Here is a 23,236-nt window from a genome sequence, read left to right as displayed (position 1 = left end):
TTTTTTGTTCAAGGAGTACGCTATGGCACTTATTTCTTTGCCATTTTCTTCCTGAACGAAAAAACATAGGAGCAAGGACTAATATGTATATACATATATACTCCAAACTTTAACATTAAATTCAATACTGATTTTCGAATACTGGTTTTTGATCATGAAATAGGGATTCACCCAGTTGTTTATTCAATTGGAAGATTTCGTTTGATTTGGTGTCCCTTATGAACCCACCACACCTGCCGCGAGCGAAACAGTGGGTTTGATTTTGAGATCGGAAATCGAAGTACGCAGATATATTTCTGTGATCGGCGGTCGAATTAACAGTTTTGGAGACTTATCACATAAGCGTGAAGCCATTTTTTGTGCCGTGATTAACATCGTTAGTAGATGTTAAGCGTTGAACCATGATCCCCTAATACAGCCGGGCTAATTAACGGTCACCCTCATTACAGCGGTTGTTTTATAGGTAATGAGGCGTTCGCCAATTGTCGGCTTTCGCATTATAAGTAGGACAGACGTCGAGATCAACGCCCCCACTGACGTGACGCGCTACCGCTTCGCAGCCATTGTCCACACTTTTAAAGCATATCTTATATCACTAAGTTTAAGTTTTTTTATTCATCATAATCAAATGACATGATTGTCAATGGAGCAAAGCATCAGCAGAAGACATATTTACAGGAAAAAAGTACAGGAAACAAGTACCGTACTATACATATTATACATATTATATACGTATTTCAAACATCAATTAGATATAACATTCAAACCTTGATTCAACACGATTTAACGTACGTACTTGCCCCAAATTTATCAATTACGATTTACTACTCATATCGTCAAAAATTCTATTTATATCATTTTCACCAACATTTGCTACACGCTATGATGAAATACAGCTCAGATCTTCCACACAGTTACACGTATCGCAAAGCTTATCATCTCTTCTCAATCCCAGGTGCCTGCCTTTTCTATCATCAATCTTTAAGACGAGTTGAATCACGTCAAGTCATGAATTCACCCTCGATTGACCTGATTACAGTTCTTACCCGCAAGACAAACGATAAAAAAACTTCCATAAGGTAGGGTATAGCGCCATCACTATAGCAATCTATGCTCATCCAGCATCTTTCAAAAATGCGGAATGCTAGCTCGAACGTCTGATTTTTTTCTAAACCCAAAAAGATTTAACTTTCTTCGAATAGGATTTTTAAGAATGTTTATCGCTGGAGAAATCACGCTTACAGAAGAAAACATAGGTCTTTTCTTTCACCGCTAAATAACGGATTAGAATATGACTCTTTCTTCGTTCGTATAAACAACGAACAACGAAATCGTTAACACATAAGTTCCTTTACTTTCTGCAGCGGCGAAGCCAACCCATTATAATCCTGCGTATAGATTAAATGCTGAATGCTTGATACCGCGCTGTGTGATGGTCGACGAGGAGCAGCTAAAGCGTTCATAGTCGCAAATGGTTGGGGTTGGAAATAGATTAAGTTATCTGTTCCAAAGTTCACGGAAAATTAAGCAGCGTATAATATCGTTATACGTTTATTGAAAAGCCCCCTGTGGACAATCATTTACCTTTGATGTATTATACTATTATTTCAAAAAACGGATTTTCTACTATCTTCGTCATATTGTCTTTTGAAGACGATATCCCTGAAATGTTTTCGCTATTCGATACTTAATGTTGGCAGATAAAAATATATCATATATACGAATATACAATAACCTGCCACTGGCTTCGTCCCCCGCTCGGTGCAGATTTTTTTCTATATTCCATTGTTACTATTACCCTATAAGACAAATGACAAAACCCCACCCCCGTCAAAGATAAACCTTGAAATAAATTGTTCTACATCTCATGCTTAGATCGTTTTGTATATTTCTTCGAGCTATAATCGCTGTTTTTCCAGTAAGGTTACGTATATATGTATATACATATCGGTGGCTCTTACGCGAGAGCCAGGTAAATCTAAATCCTTCGGCGGATATTAAGTGGTTGTGAATTAATCCGCCTCCGTTTCGACTGAACAAGAAATCTCGTGGCACTTGACCGTGGAGACCGCTGTAAGAGGCCACGCGTGGAGCTCTCATGTATTTTTCGTAAGTGCCTTTTGGTCGCCGTATCACCGGCAAGTTAGACTATCACTCCTACCGCCAGACCGCTCATGCCGTGGAAATATCGCCGAGAGACTCGTGCGGTTTGATACCGAATGATGCCGTTGAAGATGGCACCATTTTTCCCATTAGTTCAACCAGCTATGAGTAAGCGCGGACTGGTGTCCTAGCGCGCGGACACACGACTTCCGGCTTCTACGTTGTCGGAACCAGTCTACGACGATATTTGACACGTCGTCAAATTCGAGTTGTTACGAAGGCGAATACCGTGTAAACCAAAGCAACATCTTAAACGACTCTTGAGGGCTCTAGAACTTCATACGGAGTCGGCGGGGCACTATTAATAAATGGATGCATGTTGTCTTCAAACGACGGTTGGGATGTACACACTTGAGCTAAGTAAGTACAAGTGCACCGCATTACCTGTTCCGGAAGTCAGTGTATTTCCCCGCGGTTATGGAGACCCCGGTGCTATCGGGTAATAGCGGAACCAAGTGGTTTTTTCTTTTCAAGTCAAAATCACGTAATCGATCCGTCTAATAATGTCGGCCATTGAGGCTATGAAATCGCGGTTCAGATTTATTCGTACAGAACTGATATAGCTTAGAGAAAGAGATTAGTGCCTACGTAATAATATCGCTGTGATGCGGATAGATATTTATTTGGCCTATTATTTGGACAATTTTCGGATGCTTAGAGAGTTGATTGGAAACTTTAAAAATCGTCCATTTCAATATTCACCCATCAAATCATTTCACATTCATTTGTTTAGATATTTAAGAAAAGTGCATAATACTTGAAGTCTCCAATTTAACCGAGGGTCATTTCGGAACATGTTCTACGACCCAGACCCGAGTTTATTTAATCTCAGATGTGCGCTTTGATAGGATCGAAATGGGCTTTTGGTCTCGACTGAAGACACCGTCACACCGTGGGCACATTTCCGTTCATTTAATTACGCATGAATTGCTTGGGTCATTATACGGGCTACGTACATATCAACAATGTTCACGGACAGATCAGTAACAGTTTTGACTCTAAATGTTTGTGGGTTAAAATCTAAATTGCCCATCCCACAATTTAAAGAATTGCTTAAGAGATTTGAGATAATCATTCTAGCAGAAACAAAACTTGATGATACCGATGAACTGTTAGTCACAGACTTTTTTGTTGAAAATGGTTTCACATTTCAAAAGTCTTTTGTCAATCTGAACAAAAAGAACAGAACGAAACTGGGATTGATATCGATTATCTCAATTATGATTTCACTGGATTGACTGGTGATGAATTCCTAAATAGCCATTTACGCAACATAAAGTTTTGAACGCAATTAAAGGATTAAAACATAATAAAGCTGCTGGGGTTGACCGAATAACAAATGAGATTCTAAGAGATTCACATGAGTTTACTTTGCCCTTTCTAGTAGAATTATTTAATGCAGTTCTGGATAGGTATCATGCCTGATAGCTGGTCCGACCATAGGGAACATAATACCAATTTATAAAGGCAAGGGGATCGAAATGACCCAGACAACTATCGAGGGATTACCCCCCTTAGTTATCTGGGTAAACCTTATGCTTAATCTTCGCTTATCTCAATTTCTAGAAGCTAATCGCCTATTACTCGAAAACCAAGCTGGTTTCAGAAAGGGCCATGGCGATACCATATGGCGTAAGGCCATGTGGCATAAGCTCATTGATTAGGGTATTTCAGGTAAAATACTGAGAGTTATCCACAGTATCTATCAAAATACCAAGTCCTCATTGCTTGTCAACGGAGCGGTATCAGATTATATTGAATAATTTGTAGGTTTAAGCAGGGAGAAAATATCTCGCCTATACTTTTCTCAATTTGTGAACGATATGGAAATTATCTCATTAATCAACAAGCGCAACCGAGCATCGTATCATCGGCCGAGTTTTCGAATTTATTCTCTAACGCTCTTAAGGTCATAATGATTCTCAATCGCTGCCCCGATGAAACTATAACCAATAACTCGACCAATAATATGATGAAAATTGCCAATAGATATAACATACAATATTTACTACATCAGATATCAGCAGTCAGCCGACGTCACTCATATGGGGAAGTTTTATTACTTTCTCGTGTCACCCATCGTTCACCAGAAGGATAGTGAAACGGCATTTCTATCTTCTTTTCCAATCTATTTTCCATGTCTTTTGAAATTCGTTTTTTATGTTGTGTCATCGGAAAAAGAACGCATGCATGAATATACACATTTACATCAATATATTCTCCTTGAGACGACGACAAAGCTTCGAATGGATAAAATGGCCGCAGCGAACTGGATCAACAAATACCATAAGATCCGTTCATTTAGTTCTTTGTGGAGTAGGCGGTTGGACGTTTTAAACAGTTCGAATCAACGCTACAGCGTGGAAAGACATTTTGTCTATCACCGGTCGTGCTCAATATTACCACAGACTTCGTTTTAGAGTTCGTTTTCATTATCGATAACCCTTTCTTTTCCCAAGAGGCCTGAACGTCCTAGTGATTGTACAGCCTTTTAAGGCTCTGTTTAGGTCCCTATAACCAATCTACCTATCCGTTATGCATTTGTAATTATGTTTCGATTTAATTTATGATGAAATAAATTACTATACTTTTACTTGAGTCTACGGTGTAACACATGTCTCTGGTGAGATGAAATAAAAGAAAGCGAACATTTCATGTTCTTCAATGAGAAATCGTCGAAGACTGAATACATTTTAAAGGTATCTCTGCCACTGTTCGGTGCGTAGCCTATCTCCTGATATCTCCTGATTTCAGCTCGTTAAACTCGCCTGCTCGGTATAAAGATGGACTAGTTCATTAGGCTGCTGCATCGTTTGGTCTTCATTACCGCTAGAAAAAGCTCTAATTGGCAGGGTTAGCTTATAATACAGCCACTAAGCGACCCACCGCCGCGCTTTCTTAACTATGGAATACACTTGAGGTTCAAGAGAATTTCTAATTGGATGATGAAGGGCGGTGATCCTCTAAGACAGAACTCTATGTATATATATATATATATATATATATATATATATATATATATATATATATATATATATATATATATATATATATATATATATATATATATATATATATATATATATATATATATATATATATATATATATATATATATATATATATATATATATATATATATATATATATATATATATATATATATATATATATATATATATATATATATATATATATATATATATATATATATATATATATATATATATATATATATATATATATATATATATATATATATATATATATATATATATATATATATATATATATATATATATATATATATATATATATATATATATATATATATATATATATATATATATATATATATATATATATATATATATATATATATATATATATATATATATATATATATATATATATATATATATATATATATATATATATATATATATATATATATATATATATATATATATATATATATATATATATATATATATATATATATATATATATATATATATATATATAGACGACTAACTAGAATATTATAAACTACGTTGCTTTCATTCAAATGATCGTTGCAGCGCCTATTCCAGTTAAACTCTATTATTATTCGATGTTTAGCTGTGAATCCAGTAAACTCTCACGTAAACAGATTTTGTAATATGCCTTATAATCTTGATATGCCCATTCAAAGCTCCCGTCTGTAGCTGGGAAGGCAATATGAAAGCTCGAGATCGAAGATGACTGTATATTATCTCCTTCGTAAGTTTATTCGCGTTGCGGGTTGAATTTCCTTCTCTTTTACTGTAATTAGTCTATTTATTACGTAGCCGAAGGCTGTTCCATCTCGTCGAATAGAAACTGCGCCGAAGGTCCTCGGATTTCCAAGTAAATTCCGGGACGCTGCGGCACAAAAACGAGAATGAACCGGGCGTTTTGCGTTCGGTTTCTTTCCCTTAGTCACGTTTTATTTAACAGACAACATATCTATACACTTCGGGCGTTCTAAACGAACCTGTTAACTGAACTATATTAGTTTAAAGAAAACAATGCCCGACATTGATCTCTTCGCATCAATCGTCTTGATCGTTTGTCAAAATGCCAAATGAGAAATGTTTCTTTTTGAAGAAAGAAAAAGCATCTTCAAAAATACGTTAGACGATGAGCTTTTTGTGGATTTATATCGGAATGTTATGTTCGTTTATTTTTTAAGCGTACACAGAATAAGTTCCACATGAAAAGGAATGTTAATTCAAAAAGCAAAAACTAGTTGGAATCTTTCGTAGAATTGGGTGGATTTGTAACCAGGCAAGAAATATTCTTAAATGCTTTTAAGAAAACTGTGCAACATACAATAATAATAATAATACAGTAAATCTCGCCTAATTCGGACTAACTAGGACCTAACTAGGACAAAATGATTCAAACTAGGTCAGAAAATGATTCAACTTTTGTCCCAGTTAGTCTAAATTCCGAGTTGGCCCTGTCGGAGTAAGACGAGGTTTACTGTAAACGAAATCATTGTAGCCATTTAAAGATCATGATAGATTCGAATATGTTTTCCCCAAAACATGAATTTCTAACTTGGTTATGCGATGGGAAAATGTGGGTTTTTAAGTCAATATCCGAAAGGTGTATTTTTAAGTCACGATGGTTTATCGGCTGTATTTGCGCGCGCGTGTTTTGCGCGCATCGTCTATGACGCAGCGATTACGTACCTGACTACGCGTGCTGCTATAAAGACACCACTGCATACGGGTGACTTTCTTATCGTGTGTATTGGTTGCTGAGAGAGATATTGTTTTTAAGACGAGGTGCGCATTGTCCCGAGACATCATCACGCGGGATACGAATTGTCTTTCGAGCAGACGACAGTTTAGTAACGTATAGTTTCACCGACAGAAGATACATCGGTTCGTCGTCGCGTGCCACAGCTAACACTTCTATACCTGTACGCTTTAGATAAAGAGTCACCGAGCTTTGATCTAACGGCAACTTTTACTTGGCGCTCATTTCAGAATCGGCAACCGGTCAGATCATCGAACACGATTCAACATGGACTCGAAAAATCTTATCTATGTATCGATAGCCGTACTATTCGTCGTGGTAGTCGCAGCCGGCGAAATCAGCAGTTCAAAACTAGGTAAGTAAAAAAATTGTTTCTCTTTATATACATGTATAGTTTTGTATTTTACTTTAAACTATAAAGAAAATTCTGAAATCTTCGATTGACTCGTCGTATTTCGGGTTATGTATTCTGGTTTTCGTATGAACGTCGTGATAAAATAAGACAACGGTTTGACAAGTTTTACGCGTATAATAGTTAATAGCTTTACAATGATACGACTTGAATTTAAGAAACTTTTTCGAAATGGCAAACGATTTTCTCGGGGACACGCCGATAATATAGTGACAGTTTATACAATTCATCATAAGAAAGCCTTCGTTTTGTCAGACAATAGATAACGGATGACAGTGAATATGATTCGAAACCACAGTGAAAACTCGACTTATTGTTGTGCATAACGACTTTAATTGAACGGAGATCTCGTTATAAGTCATCAAAGCGCGCGTAGGAGTACGAACCCGATGTTCATCCGTTAAATGTCAAATTCTAGACGCTGTGAGCGAAACGTGTATAATATATATAGTAAAATTATCCAACATAGCTTCCAATTATTTTAACGACCGCGGACCATCAAAAACGCCACCCCGCCGTCGAATTGACATCACGGACTGATCATCGATTCGCGAGCTCGAAAAAGAGTTTTGTTCTTGATGATGATGATGATGATATTATACATCTGACATTGCGAGATTATGCCTTAGGCGTTTCGGCAATCTACGTAAACTTTAAAGCTTTACCTCAGTCGTTTTTGGGCCGACTGACGGTATTACCTTCAAACTTTTAAAGCTCTCATTTCTGCGACGGATATGATGGGTATTGGTATTAGTTTATCGAATCATGTCTTCAAATTGCACCAGGCATATCGGGCGTCGGACCATTCGGGCTTATCGACTTCATTTAGTTTGGCGTCGATGAAAATATCGTAACTTCTTGTAAGTGTCTTTGTAAATTTCGCTTGTTGTTATTACACCACTCATGATTGCTATATCCATTGTAACCTTTGTTTGTCAACAAAATTAAAGTTAAGTTAAGGCAAAAGTAACTAAAACATGGAATGAAATGATTGTGTGTCTTTCGTATTTATCGCTGTAATATTGAATTAATCGATGCTTTTAAAATGTACGTGAATGTCTAAATTTCCCTTTTTAAGTTATGATGACGTCACAGCGTTACCGACAAATTAATGAAAAAAGCACCACGTTCTTCATCGAACGAACAGATTGGAGCTATAGTGCACTCGTCGGTAATTCAAGTTCGAAAAACAAAAAGACCTGAAAATCGATAGTAATTCAGTTTGCGAGTGCGATTGTATTGCATCGTTCGTCGACGTTTAATAACGAACGGGTTTTTTCATCTTCAAATGCTTTTAGTAATTCGAAAATCGATTCAATTATTCTAAACTTTAACCGACTCTAAAGTAAAGCGATGACAACATCGCCGAATCGATGGTGGAATCGATCAGCGCCAAACGCGTAGAAAACCCAACCCCGACGTTCATTTCAAAAGAACCAACATTCAGATATTTGGGGAAAGTATAGAAAAGTTCTAGAAAATTCATCCACGAGCTTGACTCATTTTAAAACGTCGATTCAACTTGTCATATAAACGTTACTCATTTATTCGTTGGTTTGTTTCATCTACTCGCGATAGATATTCTGATAAGGGTTATTATTATTATTGTTTTTTTCATTATTATTATAATTGTTATAAAAATTATTATTATTATTGTTATTATTTCTTATTATTATCATAATAATCATTATTATTTTATTTTCATTATTATTATTATTATTATTATTATTACTATCATTGTTATAACTATTATTTATATTATAATTGTATCTGGCTCGTGACCAGGGGATATCTCAACTGAAGCCTTATTCTACTGTAGACTGTAAATCTCAGCTCACGATGTATATGAAAAGAGAAAATTCGTGCGTTTTCAAAGTCATTTAGGAATTAATTTCCATTCACCCTCTATCGCCGAGAACCCGATTAATTTTGTACGGAGTTTTTTTCAGAAATTTAGGGCTGTTCACTTTTTATTGATACCAATGTTAAATTCGAGATCCTTACTAGAAATTCAATCTATGCGTTAGATTTTACGTTATATCTCAAATTCAGAGATTCGAGCAAAATATAATCGCAGGCTTACGGTACTCTCTTTCGAATCATCGGGTATTCTTTATCGGAATGTTAACCCACCGTATTTCGAAAGGTTTAGGCTATAGTTTCGAGTAACTTTTGTAAAATTTCGATTGGAATAGTAACTTGAGAATCACACGCTAATATAACGCGAAAATTGTAGTCCGAAAGGATTCCTTTAAGCTAATAATTTATTGATTCGATGTTTCGACTATAACCTAATAGTCATCTTCAGGAATATATGACCAGTCGAAACGGCGAATCAATAAATTATCAGCTTTAAAGAAACTTTTCGGCCTTCATCTATCTCGCTACATAAGTGGGGGATTCTCAAAACACGGACATGGTGTTGCATCAATAGCAATGAGAAAACTTTCATCTCTACTTATGCTGCATCCATATCGGTACCGCCGTATCGCCTCGATTGAAGATTTCGATATTTGTGTGATACCAGCGGGGTACGTTAAATCATCTGCCGTTCTCTATGCGAATAAAAAACACAGCAAGCATCGACTGGTCTAAAAATGTAGCATGCTTGTTACATTTACGTGACAACGTTGGAAAACTATTCGACATGAGTCTAATATTGAATTAATGGTCGATAAGAGTTGCATCCCCACGTATGTCAAATGTTTGAGACCTCTGCTTCCGTCTTTTCACGCTGTTCTATATATGATAAAGTGCTGAGTACATGTATATATAAATAAACACCGTGCAGCCCCTGGGTCTAGGGCGAGATGAATAGACGACGCCCGTGTCGCATTACAAAATCCCTTTGAATATATATTTAGCGTTGTCCATCGCGGGGATTCGGCTTAAGATCGTCGAAAACGATTACAAGCGTCGTCCATCGACGGCCAACGGCTTACGAAAATGAGGTGTATTTGTTCAGCTGTATACATCCTGTACGGTTGGACTCGCCAACAGCTGTAAACACTGCGTTTAAATCTATCTAAATATATCGTCACCCGCTTATGAGTATTTTTAAACTGTGACTCGAAGAACGTGGGTAAAAAATCTTATATAATATATATGTATATATATATAATCATATCCGAATTGTCTACTCGGAAAAACCGATAGCATTGTCGGCAATTCTATGATTTGATTTGTCGCCATTTGGGATTTTTTCAAGTCGCAAATTTCCAGAATTGATTCCCGCGGACGCTAAGAATGTGGCGGAAAATCAAAAATTTCTTTTTCTCTATCGGGGCCAATTCGTTTTCTGCCGTTTGGTTCCCGTTCATTTTTATTAGATGACAAGAAGTGCCGAAAGAAAAATTTGAAAGACGGCCAAATCGCATAAAATCGACAATTTTTCCGAGAGGGGTAAAGTCGAAACCATTCCTTCCTCTCGAGAAAGACAATATAATGATAGTAATGATAATAATAATGATAATGATAATAATAATATTGATAATGATGATATTGAGAATATCCAATTAACGATTAAAATAACAATAAGAAGTAGTGAATATAAAATAGAAAAGATGTCGTTATTGCACTCGACACGTGTGCGTTGGACTTAAGCCAGATAGACGATATCGGTTTCAACTGGAGAAAAGATATATAGATAAATATAATTTTATTGAATAAAGAATATTTGCATTGACAAAAAAGTTTCAATAGCTTAGTGCACGATATCAATATAAGTGTTGTAAGTGAAAAGTTAAGGAGATTTAACAGCAGCGGCAGCAGCAGCCACACCCTCCTCCCACGGCAGGGATTCGAACCTGATGGCATCTTGCCACGGTACGAAACCCTGCCACATTGGACCGAGTGCGCAGCTACACGCGCAGCTTAGATGATGTCATTATTAGCCAATCAGATATCCCGTTTTATTTTAGCCCGGGTTTTCCCATTTATAGTTCTTCCGCGCAGCGATTATACAAAGAGCAATCTGATTGGTGCCGCAAGTTTTCGTGCGGCAAAGCTGCGCATGTACCTGCTCACCCGGGGCGTACTCTTTTATGACCTCCGAAGTCTCCGTCCGAAATCTCCGGTTGGCTCCACACAAAATCCGAATCACACCACCTCGACAGAAACGAGGTTTCGGAGACTCCAAAAAGTCACGTGACCAATAAAAGAGTACGATTGGAGGCAAACGGATTCTCCGATCTGATAAAAGAGTTCGCCCCCGGTCAACTGTGCCAGGGGTTCGTGCCGTGACTGAGTGTAGCGATACCATCAGGTTCGAATCCCATCCGAGGGAGGATGCAGCCGCACCAGCAAGGGCCAGTTTAACATCAATTTTACACAATTATAATTTAGACGTTGCCACAAGTAAAGTACGGAGTAAAAAGTTGAACAGTATTATAATCAATCTGAAATGAGCTAATGTAAACAAGCGACCATATCGGCTCATTGTTTCCTGGCCCGTTAGAATGACGTGCACACCACAAATTATTCATATACATTTTTCTCGAGAAATGATAAATTATTGACTGTATCGGGCCGGGACGCCTGGTGATCGTTTGCAACAACGACGGAATCCATTCCGTTCAGTACATAGTTTCGTTTTCTCTAAAAACAAAATTCGTCGCAGGGCTCTTAATGAGGCATCGGCAAACGATGTCGGTCACAAATTGACTTCATTCAAAATTTATGATACGCGAGCCGTTTTCAGCGATTTCGACACGTACCGCAATTTCTACTCGTCAGAAAAGGAAATTTTGAATTTTTTTCCGTCGGTTTATGACTCGACCAACATAACTCTCCTTTATAATCTAGGACGCACCGGATGGAACTCCGGAAGCCGATCGTAGGCGCGCGTACGTAAATAATCGCCTCTTCTGCACAAGAAACCCGATGCGATCGTATTATAGAGCGATCCTGATATCTTTCTCGTAGAATTCGACGCGATTAGCTAGATTCTTGGCATGAATGCGGGAAATAGGTTGGGATTCTCTCGTGTGAGGTTGTGGATGGATGACGTCATAGTCTTAAAGTTCAAGTCGATTTGATGAAACACGGGCCTCATAACGATAAGATGGGAAACGAAGCGATGGGTACCGAAGAAACCTTGGCGAAACTCAGTTGAGATTTCCAGCAACTGAGTGACTCTAGCTGGACATGATCTCTCGCTTGTTGCTTCCTGCAATCTCGGCGACAATCATTGGCACCGAATGCACAGACGGCCATGCGTCCAACTTAAAAATGGCCGTAATAGAGGGTTCTTGTGGGTTCCCAATTTCATTTTCCATAACTTTTCCATACCCAGAATCATAGATTTCCAATATCCCTTCCATATCGCCAACCTAGAACAGGCAATGTAGGCCTGGTTAAAGTAAATAGGTGTTAATAATCAATACCATCGACGAAGCGTTTTCATAAAGTGTGTTATCAAGTGTAGTAAGACATTTAGGCATAGCCTAAATAGAATAAATTTAGTTTTGAGACCATAATCGGATTTCCCATAGCCAGAGAGAAAAAAATAAGATTTCCATATAGTTTTCATGGCCTGGACAAAAAAGACCATTTTGAGACCATTTGCGAAAACTTTCCAAACCCCGTATGAACCCTGTGATAATAGCGACACCTAATAAGAACTACGATAATAGAAAACAAGAGCCTATATGATTGTCACATTCGCTTCAATTAGTAATATAAGGTGCGAAATACTAGTTCTTTATCGATATAAGATTAAACAAGAAAATAACGAGGAGCCGAAACCTCCGATCCATCGATATCCCACCATTACGTACGTGTGGGAAAACGATGTACTGCATATTTCGAGCAGCGGGGGCGTCGAAGGCAAATCTTGTCGATGTCGCCGCCGCGAAATGGATATAAGACGTTCATATGCTGGTTTGTGTTTTGTCATCGCTGTCCTTTTGATGATAAACAGCTCTCGGCTTCGGGGCCTTAATTGCAAGTGCAACGTGTAAAACGGCGTGCAATGTAAGCGGCGAATCTTTGTCGGTTTCTTCGTCGTCGCACGTCTGCGTCTCGCAAACCAAACAACACAACGACGAAGACGACGACGAAGCGCGCGCGGATTTTTCGCTCTATTTTTGAACAATGACAAATTAATCGAATCGCACATGATGCATAGGTATAGCGGCAGAAATCTCACATAGAAGCTCTCGGTAAAAATTCGGGGCTGCTATGATGCCTTATACCTCGGTAATAAGAAGCAGCTCGTCTTATCATTTCAACTCCTCGGTGACCATGTATTATTATTGTTATCATCATTAGGCGCTTTACAGAATAGAAAATACAGAATAAAATTGAACAATGAGAATAAAATGAAATAAGACAATGAGTCGCGATAAAGCAATTGGTGACAATGATGAGTTAAAAACTCATTATAAACAAAGTTTAGAAGACTAAAAGCGAATTTTATTTGTAAAAAATTGAAGTCAAAAGACACAACATTTTCGACTCTAACCAATAAGATCCCACAGCAGATATGTGGAAAAGTTTATTATGAAACAGTTTCGAATCACATTAATTCATTATTGTATCAGTTTCTTTGTTGGGTTTTTATCTGTTAACTCTACATTGAGATTTATATCCGCTATAGTCACTGTGGACCCTCTCCGGCGACCATCGTCAAGTGTATATTTTGTATGCCGTCGGTTTTTAACTTATTATCTATTCTCCACGTCAGAGTGTATGGGCTATTCTAAAATTGATGGCCATATTTTCGGTAAATGCTTTATATATCCTCTTTTTCAACGTTGAAAGAAGGTTTTGAATATTTCTACAAAGTTAAGTCGCATTTACATTAACGGTCGGTAGCTCTCACGTATTGGCGGTCTAATATTCGAAGGTCTATCATCTCAAAAATGCAATTATAGTTCATTTGCTTTGTGAACCATTGCGTATGCTTTGTGAGCTACTACTTTTGCTATAAATTCTTCTTACCAACTAGAAATATCAAATACTTCTTCAATCTGAACATTCGACAGACCAGCCATTCAGAATCAATCATGAAACACGCGGCGAAATCAAACATTTCTCTCAACGGGGATTGTACCTTTGATTATATTCAAATGCTTTACTTGGAACGAAATCCCTCGCAGGCAAATTTCAAAAGTGTTTTACCGCTTTGCACACAGTGACCAGGATACGATATAGAATAGGATATAAAATTGATATGATTTAGTTCCCTCTCCGACTGACTCAGCGTATTCGAGTTTTATTGAGCAAGATAACGGGCGATAAAATACCTTGGTTTTACTTAAATCATCATTATTCTAATTCCACAGTTACCAACAACCAAACAGTCGATGCCGTAGTAAAGCACAGCGCGTGCGTGGGGAAGCGTTTCCCTGTGAATCAGTAAAGGACGATTAAAACTGATCTTCCTTCCAAGAATTGAACATTATTTGTTTTTGACAAAAAGGTAATCAGAATACCGCATTTACGTTGGATATAGGAAATCGATTATAGGACGTCCTGGGCACATTGATATGCATATTTTACAATCATTTTGCCAGCATATATATCCTAGATTCATTTTGCTTTTTGTGACTATAGTGGTCGTTGATTTTGCTGCATGTTGCGCGTCTTTGACATGAAACATTTGGCTAGTGTCTTCCCTACACCGGAGATTCCCGGCATTGTATTTTTGCCTGACGTGAAATTTCAAGTTTTAACGCGTTATTTTAAAAATTTTCCATTATTTCGATATCGTATTATGAGTATCGCGTTATACCGCCGAGATTATACATCACAACGCGGAATTAGGTTCGAAATAGGTAGCTCCGCGCACCCGGGGGTCCGACGGTAAATCGTGCCATGCTACCAACGAATGTAGCTCGCAATGATATTGTTTGTACTACAAAAACCTGGCAACAAAAAAGTAAAACATAGCTCACGATCTCGGCGATTCGTCAACGGATACCGGAGTTGCGGCGTTTTATCAGTGCAACATAAAAATGTAGTGGCATTATATCAGACAGCCGTCACCACATAACGCAATATGCCAAATATCACTAACGACGCTAGCCGTATTTCAGTCCAAGGCCTTTATTTTTCTTTTGTTCGTGCACTTGAATGTATCTGCGTACAAATATGGCGAATAAATGTTAAAAATGCAACTGCGTGTGGATGGATGTATTGATAATTCCAGATTCAATAGGGATTTCGTTTCAAATCGAAAAAGCCGTAGCGCTATAATAGTGGGAAATCTTATTCAAGCTCTTAAAACGTTTTTGATGGATGAAAGGAAACATTCGAACAGAAGCTTTAGTCGAGGTACTTGATTGGTTGAGGTCCCGGTAGTAAATGATTGGTTAAGGACCTCGTGTGTTTATTAACCCAGTAAATATTGTCAAAGGTAAAAAAATACCATTGGTAATAATGCCATAAAATATCAGAGGTGAAAATGTACCATGGGTAAAAATACCAGAGGTAAAAATGTGTCTATGAATTATCTGCATGTTCCATCTGGCATTTTTACCTACGACATTTTTGCCCCTGGCATTATTACCGCGTATCGTTTAACACCGAAACTACGCAACGCGGTTCTAATACGCCACACTGTTCCAGCAGCAATATTCTTCTCTGATCTTCTAGAACTTCTTTTCGAATCATCCATATCCTCAAAGGACAAATTATTCATTATGGCGTGGGTCACTTATATTGAAATATTTACGCCGCCAACAGAACGCACGTCTGTTAACTTATCGACTTATCAAAATATTTTTTACAGTGCTACTTTTTTCATTAGTCGGTTCAGAAACGTCCCAACGTTCTAGAGAAAATGAAACTTTCCTGAAACATTGTAATGATGAGATTTATAATGAACTTCGTGTCCTCCTACTAAAAGAACCTACCGAAAGAGTTTCGGTTTAAACCAGACGCAGTGATATATATGTATATGCTTTAATGACAATATCATGATGTAGGAGTAAGAAGTTGATGATATTGATTAGTTGCAACTGATGTGCCGTAATTACAGGATTCAAGCCTCATTAAACAGCAAATGATTCCGTTGTCACGTGAAATGTACATCCGTTCGGCGCTGTGTGTATAACATGTCCAGTATTTTGTTTCTAAGTTAATTAACACACAATATGAAAAGCCGCCTCTTTCTCCATCATCACTAATTCCATTATATATTGTTTCTTGTATATAAGTAAGTACATTATAAGAACGGAAAGGTGTTCGCGTCGACGAGTGGCGTCGTGAAAATAAAACAAACGGCGATCGTTGAAACTTTATCCGAAATAATTCGACATCATATACCCGCTATAGTTGAGAGAATATTCCAGAGAATGTGGCTTCTCGGGGGCGGATCGAACGGGGGATTTCAGGGGGTCTCGAAATGTTCCGTGTTCGGAATTGTTCTGATAGCGATATCAATCATATTAATGATGAAACTTACCACAATTCAAATCTTTATCGATTTCTGTTTCGGCGTTTGTCAGAAATTACTGTAAATGTACAGATTTTTATGAATGCATTTCTCATTGAAATCTGGGAAAACGCTGCGCTTGACCCCCTCTGCTCAAATTTCTTGATCCGCTCCTGCTTCCTCTATGCATATACTTCATTTCAAAGCACGGCTCAACAAAATGGTGGCGAAGGTAAAAAGAAGTCGACGGTAAAAGAATCTGTTGATGAAAACGAACTGCGGTACCTTCTGGTTATATCCGTACACGGAAAACTACATTTTCAATAAACCCGATTTACTAAGCCCACTGAGCCCGCCGGCTACAGCCGACACCTTATCACAAATGGAAATTGAGTTTACTGATGAACCGAGCCAGTTTCATTTATCGTTGTTCGACGAATCGGTCGACTGATTTAACTAGGTCAACTGGGCCCGGTTTCACTGGGCTCGGTGATATTTTCGTTAATAACGCCAGCGTTTAGTTGAGGTTTAGTTACTGAAGTATGAGTAATGGCCCGTTTTCGCTTAAACGAACTCGTAAGCGGGAAGGCGATCATTGTTTTTTCGCGGCGGTTGTCCGAGTTATTAACTGCAGACGGATTATATTAGTTCTTGTCACCACTAACGTTAACTTCATAAGCGCAGATTCGATCCGGCAAAGACTGAACAGCGAAAGCGTTGATTGAACGATGGAAAAACTAATGTAAACATCCATTCCCCTGCAACAAAGAGAGTACAGCCGCTAAAACTAACTTATTCATTAGCGTATTCACTTCAAAGCATCCCTTTGGTAGTAGAATATATCTATATTCGTTAATTTTTCCGAGGAAAACTATTCAATGTCAAATGGCTAGACATATTACTCCATACCCGTTGAGCGTAAACGTTTTCGAAAGATTCGTCAGTCTGAAATTGTTGGCCCGGAAGAATTTTCTAATTACAAACAAAGATCTATTCTGCGGATCATCTGACATTCGTCAAATTCCAACGGTCACTAAAAATCGAATTGCATGAACTAGAAAAAAAGCATGATAGTTCCTGTGCTAAATAATCGCATTCGAGTTCAAAATCCCAGAATCCATGCTGAAATTAGACCAGACGCGAAACCGGAAGCGTTGGTCCGATTCGTGGTCCGCGCAGGTGGCGCCGAAATGCAAGGGAAATGAAACTTTTATGCTCGAGCGCGAGACGATCACAAAAAAATGTTCGACGACAAAAAAGAAGTAGGATATGATACCTGCAAGGCATTTTGAATATTTTATGAGTTCTGGCTGAAACCTGTGGTCGCTTCTATTATATTCCGGAGATTGACAGGAGTTGCAAGTTTAGACATTCCGTCTGTCATGTTCTTACCAAATATCAACAAGACTCATATAAGATGAATTTGCTTGTGATGTCTTTAGAACTTTTAAACAATGAAGTTTACATATATACCAGGTATAGAGAGCGGAGCTATTTTCATAAAAATTGAAATCTTGATGATTTGTTTTTAACCGATATAAAAGCTGCAACTATAAAGGTTATTCATTCCGTTATTCTTTCGTATGTTTATACAATCAGTGATGCCATCTGCCATCTTTTGTTTCCAGTGTTCTGATCTGCTACATCATACATACGTGTATAATTCCATTTAAGAACTCGTTAGATCCGTAGATCCGTAGCCCGCAACATCGGAAATCTAACGAAGAACAGACAAGCAGCCGAAAAGACGTTTGTTTCGTTAAAATATATTTCACAAAGAAAAAACATTCGCATATTTAACCTTGAAAGTCCAATAACGTTTAAAGCACGAGCCCAACATTTCGAGCAGAAACCCTTTGATACAAAAGCCTAATTTATTTCGTTGGAGTTTCAAGACATTTGATACATTCGATACATTGGTAGGGTATATTCCCGCAAGCAAACTTGAACGCGATGGCGTTATCATCAACCATCAACAAGTACAACGATATCATTCTCAATTTTCATTATTCTAAAATCTGATTGAATAAAGATAGTAGGCTATGATAACATCATAAATATAACAGATATACAGTATAGTAATTGATACTTCGATTTTGATTATCCCTTTAAACATCTGACTTGAATTAATTGTCACGATAAATCTGTAAAATTATTAACCAACGAACTCGAAACCTCGTATCATGAGAATCTATGTTAGGTTTTTTCCTCGATTTAGGACTCTGGTGAAATGCTTGAAAATGGATTGAAAAAAAATCACTCGGAAAACTCCGTCGTCGTCAGTGCAATTCGCGATAAAAGCTCCGAGTTTCTCGACGCGCATTATAAATACGCCTTGAATAATGAGAGCAATAATGGAACCGAAATTACGCTAATCAAATGAAAACGTCGAAAATGAAGTGTTGTCTGTCGAATATTTGAGAAAAATGTCTTTCGGCTTATTTGTTATCTTGATATCTTAATAGCACACGTCAAGAATGCTTAAATGCAATGAGAAACGAATCGATCCGTACATTAGCCAGCCCAGTCGATGAAGTATCGTTTTGTCGTATATTTCCGTGACGAAGCGAAGCAGCAGAACCGTGCGGATGCTCTCATTTGCGTACGGTTTTTTTTCTAGCGAGGGGAAACGATTTGAATTACCTAAACGGTGAAATGTCGGGCTGGGATTTGTTTAGCATATTCTGGTTAAAAGTCGGGTTTAAATACTATTCAACAACAAGTTGTTATAGAAAACGAGCTTCTGTGAGTAACTATAAAATGCCGAGCACGGGGGCCGGTTCCATAGTCGAGACCTAAGTCGAAAAGAGGTTTTGAGTCTAAAGAATACTAGAAGTTGTTAGATTTGCTATAGAACTAAGTCGGTCTCGACTTATACATTTCTTTAGTGTAAGCCATGACTAAAGAACCAGCTATAGGACCCAGTTGCATAGTCTTGACTTAAGTCCAAAAGTAGTCTTAAGACTTGAGTCGTAAGATTTGCCATAGAACTAAGCCATTTAGGTCACTTACCTTAACGGTTTATTGATTTCCCATTTGGTAAAATAAAAAACCCATTATTTTCGTTGCGTCTTAAAAATACGACTCGACATTTATGGCTAAGTGAGGGAGCCAACAGAAACAGTGTTGCGTGCGAATTACCATCTTCAACGCACGATATGTACATACTGCGTTTCAATTCTCGATTTCCCATTTGCATCTGATTGAATATTGAAATATGTCCGCGATAAATGAAATTACTCATTAAAAACGAAATTTTAAAGCATAAACGGAGCCGGGGTGTCTAACTGGCCGTGAAAATAACATGTTTCCGGTTCTTAATGTTTCCGGCAATCGCCGAATATCCAACAGATTCAGACAAATCAGCTCGCTCGATTAACCACGTACTAAAACACGCGCGTTTCCAAAACACGCGATGAAACGACGATCGATATACGTCGAGTTCAGTTTTCGTTTAATCAAATTATACCCCGCGCATTGAAATGGATCAATCTATAGCGCATTAAGAATATTGAATATCCTATCGAAGATAGAAATTTGAACTTACATAAAATAACTAGAATTTTTTTTACTCGCTCGACAAAAAATATCTTTATTCAAATGCTTGGCCGGGTGTCAACCGAAACAAATACCTCTGTTAGTGTCTCTATCTAAGTGATTTAAATCTCTTCTGTGCCTTATATAATCTTCGCGCATGCATAGTAACATAAAACTAACTTGAAAGTTTATTGACGCCTTGAAAAATAACACATATCGCTTAATATTGTCGACAACGAATGATACGATATGAATTATAGTATAATTTTAAGGATCAATAAAGTTATTTTGGATTTGATTATATCGATAATTGAATTGAATTGACCGGCAACCAGTCTAGCTCCGATATATTGATGACGTAGTGCACAGTCTCTCAAAGATGATTATTGAAAATTATCAAAACATGAAATAAGAGTTATGTAATATATTTTATTACAAAATACACGTCAAAATTAACAATTGTGATTGTCATTTTGAGACGCCAATACTGATGACGTAGTGCACATCGATTCACATAGAACCCCCTAAATAACGCACACTAGGTATCAATGTATCTAAACATTATTGTAACGGTTGTTACGACGTCGAAACCATAGGTGACAGGCGGTGCGTAGACAATGTCATAAACAAACACAGTGAAGGCATACAACTACATGTAATTACTTTACAAACACGCCTGACAAATACAATTCTACACAAAACAACAAGTTGCTATACTTAGAAATAGAATCGTTGACCCCGTCACATCTGAATAATCTTTGTACTTGACATGAAATGGGATTTTCATCTAGAAGATATTCACCTACAACCATGAAATGTGTTATTCAAGAATTACTGAATAATAATCAAATATTTAAAAAAACAAAAATTTGAATATAGAAATATAATTGTTGAAGATCCTAGATCATGAATCCAAGATCCTTAATATTGCAACGAGCAATCCGCGTATGGTTTTAGTTTGAAGTTGCGCTGGAAACGCAAGGGAAAGTATGAAGACATTCGAGAAGAATCGCTATCGATTTTCGCCTCAATGATCGATCGTTTTCTAATGACGAGTTTAAGTTTCTTTGTTTTCGTCGAGTTATTTTGACGTATCGCTTTCATGCACTAAACGCTCGGTAACCGACCGAACGACCGTGTTGAAATTACCACGACGAAATCAGCTCCGACGCGTGCGCATGATCAGTGATAAAAAGTCTGGTTGTTGATGTAATGGCCTTATATAGAGATGATATCAGAAAAAGCGAGCAGCTGATTTCACACCCTAAACACATACTGATAATGATTTTCAAGTTATTGCAATTCGTTTAAGTGCCCCTATACATTTTGCTCATGTCTAAGGCAGTTTATACATAGCGTTGATAATTTGCCGTGATGTCATTCGTGAAAGTTGACGGAATACCAACAAATCAACACCGTAATGTTTTGATAGATAGAAACTATTGATGATTCTATTCCTTCGTGATTCTTTTGATTGGTGCTTGATTCAATCCGCCTTAATTTGTACAAGGGATGACTTTGAAATGCTTGAATAATATTACCGAATCTATATACCGCCTACACGTGATTAAGAAACCTAACTGTAAAGTTTTATGACACCTTGAAGAAAAAAAATAACACATATTGCGTAATAAACCATTTTACAGTTGAATTATGCATTATTAACGAACAATGAACTTATTTTTGGTTGAAAATGAATATCGATAAGTGAATTGAGTCGACCGGTTACCAGTCTAGCCAGTCTGGGATATTGGTATAATTATCAAAATTTATCAGAGATAAGATAAGAGTTGCGAAATATTTTCAACAACAAAATAAACGACAAATTCATTATTGTAATTGTAATTTTTAAACGCCAAATACTGATGACGTAGTGCACATCGACACGCACATAACCACTTAAATGACGCATGTGTATATAAACATCATTGTAACGGTTTTTACGGCGTCAAAAACCTGCTTCGAGTTTGAAGTAAAAGCATTAAGTCGAAAGTCGAAAGTTATTCGACATTTCGAATTGGACTAAAATAAAATACAATGCACTTTCGTGTCATCGAGATCTTTCTGAATCGGGGGATTAATTTGTGCGAACTGACTTTCGATGACAAACTAACAATCGCTCGTGAATACGGAAGGATCAATGTTCCAAATCCGGAGAAGAGTGAATACGAAAGGTGCATTATGTATTTACCCATTACTTATCTCGGAACGTGTGATCGTCGGTAATTTTTTCTCTTTTTATCTGCACTCTCGTCTGATCCACCGACGCGAACGAACATCCGTCGCTTGATGAACACGAAAAGATGTTTGACCTTATATACGCGCCGACGTCGACGAAAATATTATTATCTTACCAATATCAAACACTTCGGATCGAAGCCATTTATGTTAGTGACACTCGCGTTGTTGTTGGCACGGAAAACAAGCGAGATCCTTTCAACGTTCTCATCTTAAAGACTTTTTTCTATATGTCGACGCTGTCAGCTTGTCGACTTCAAAATGCAATATGCAACGATGATGACCCATGGTCAATTCTGCTCTGTTCCCTTTGATTAACAATAGTCTACGCGATTACATTCATATCGAACCGCCACGCGCTTACAGAGAAACGAAACTTCTCTGTATAGCAATATGCAAAAGTTTCATCAAATGCCTATCAATTCATTTTGATTATCTGTCGCCAACAGCCGGCCAACAAAATAACCAAATGGTACATCGCTCGCAATTTCGTCTTCGCAATTCATATTTATATAATTGTCATACGTCGACAACAGAAAAGAATCTAATCGTCCCATGTCAATATAGCCCCGGTATCGGCTTACGAATCGTCTAGACGTTCGACTAAAATCCACCTAACATATCTAATAACGGCGTTTCCCTTTCCCAGGGTGTACCGCCGTATATCGTTTTACAATTTCGTCCCACATTTCTGAAGTTGTTCGTATTACAACAAAAGT

The 23,236-nt window shown here is 37.5% G+C and overlaps 1 protein-coding gene across 2 annotated transcripts in view; it reads left to right on the top strand.

The window, feature by feature from the left end:
* Window positions 1-23,236, top strand: part of LOC141907352 (uncharacterized) — a 57,329-nt gene that overhangs the window by 24,101 nt on the left and 9,992 nt on the right. The window contains exons 1-2 of one of the 2 annotated variants that reach the window (XM_074796967.1): window positions 6,934-7,076; window positions 7,182-7,306. In XM_074796967.1, coding sequence (XP_074653068.1) covers window positions 7,219-7,306 — 88 coding nt within the window. In that variant the 5' untranslated portion in view covers window positions 6,934-7,076; window positions 7,182-7,218. Of the gene's footprint in view, window positions 1-6,933; window positions 7,077-7,181; window positions 7,307-23,236 lie in introns of those variants that run through there. The other variant, XM_074796966.1, reaches the window with a different exon arrangement.

The sequence above is a fragment of the Tubulanus polymorphus genome, chromosome 6 (genome assembly GCF_964204645.1).
Source record: "Tubulanus polymorphus chromosome 6, tnTubPoly1.2, whole genome shotgun sequence".
Lineage (NCBI taxonomy): Eukaryota > Metazoa > Nemertea > Palaeonemertea > Tubulaniformes > Tubulanidae > Tubulanus > Tubulanus polymorphus.
This window is presented reverse-complemented; position numbering and strand designations above follow the sequence as displayed.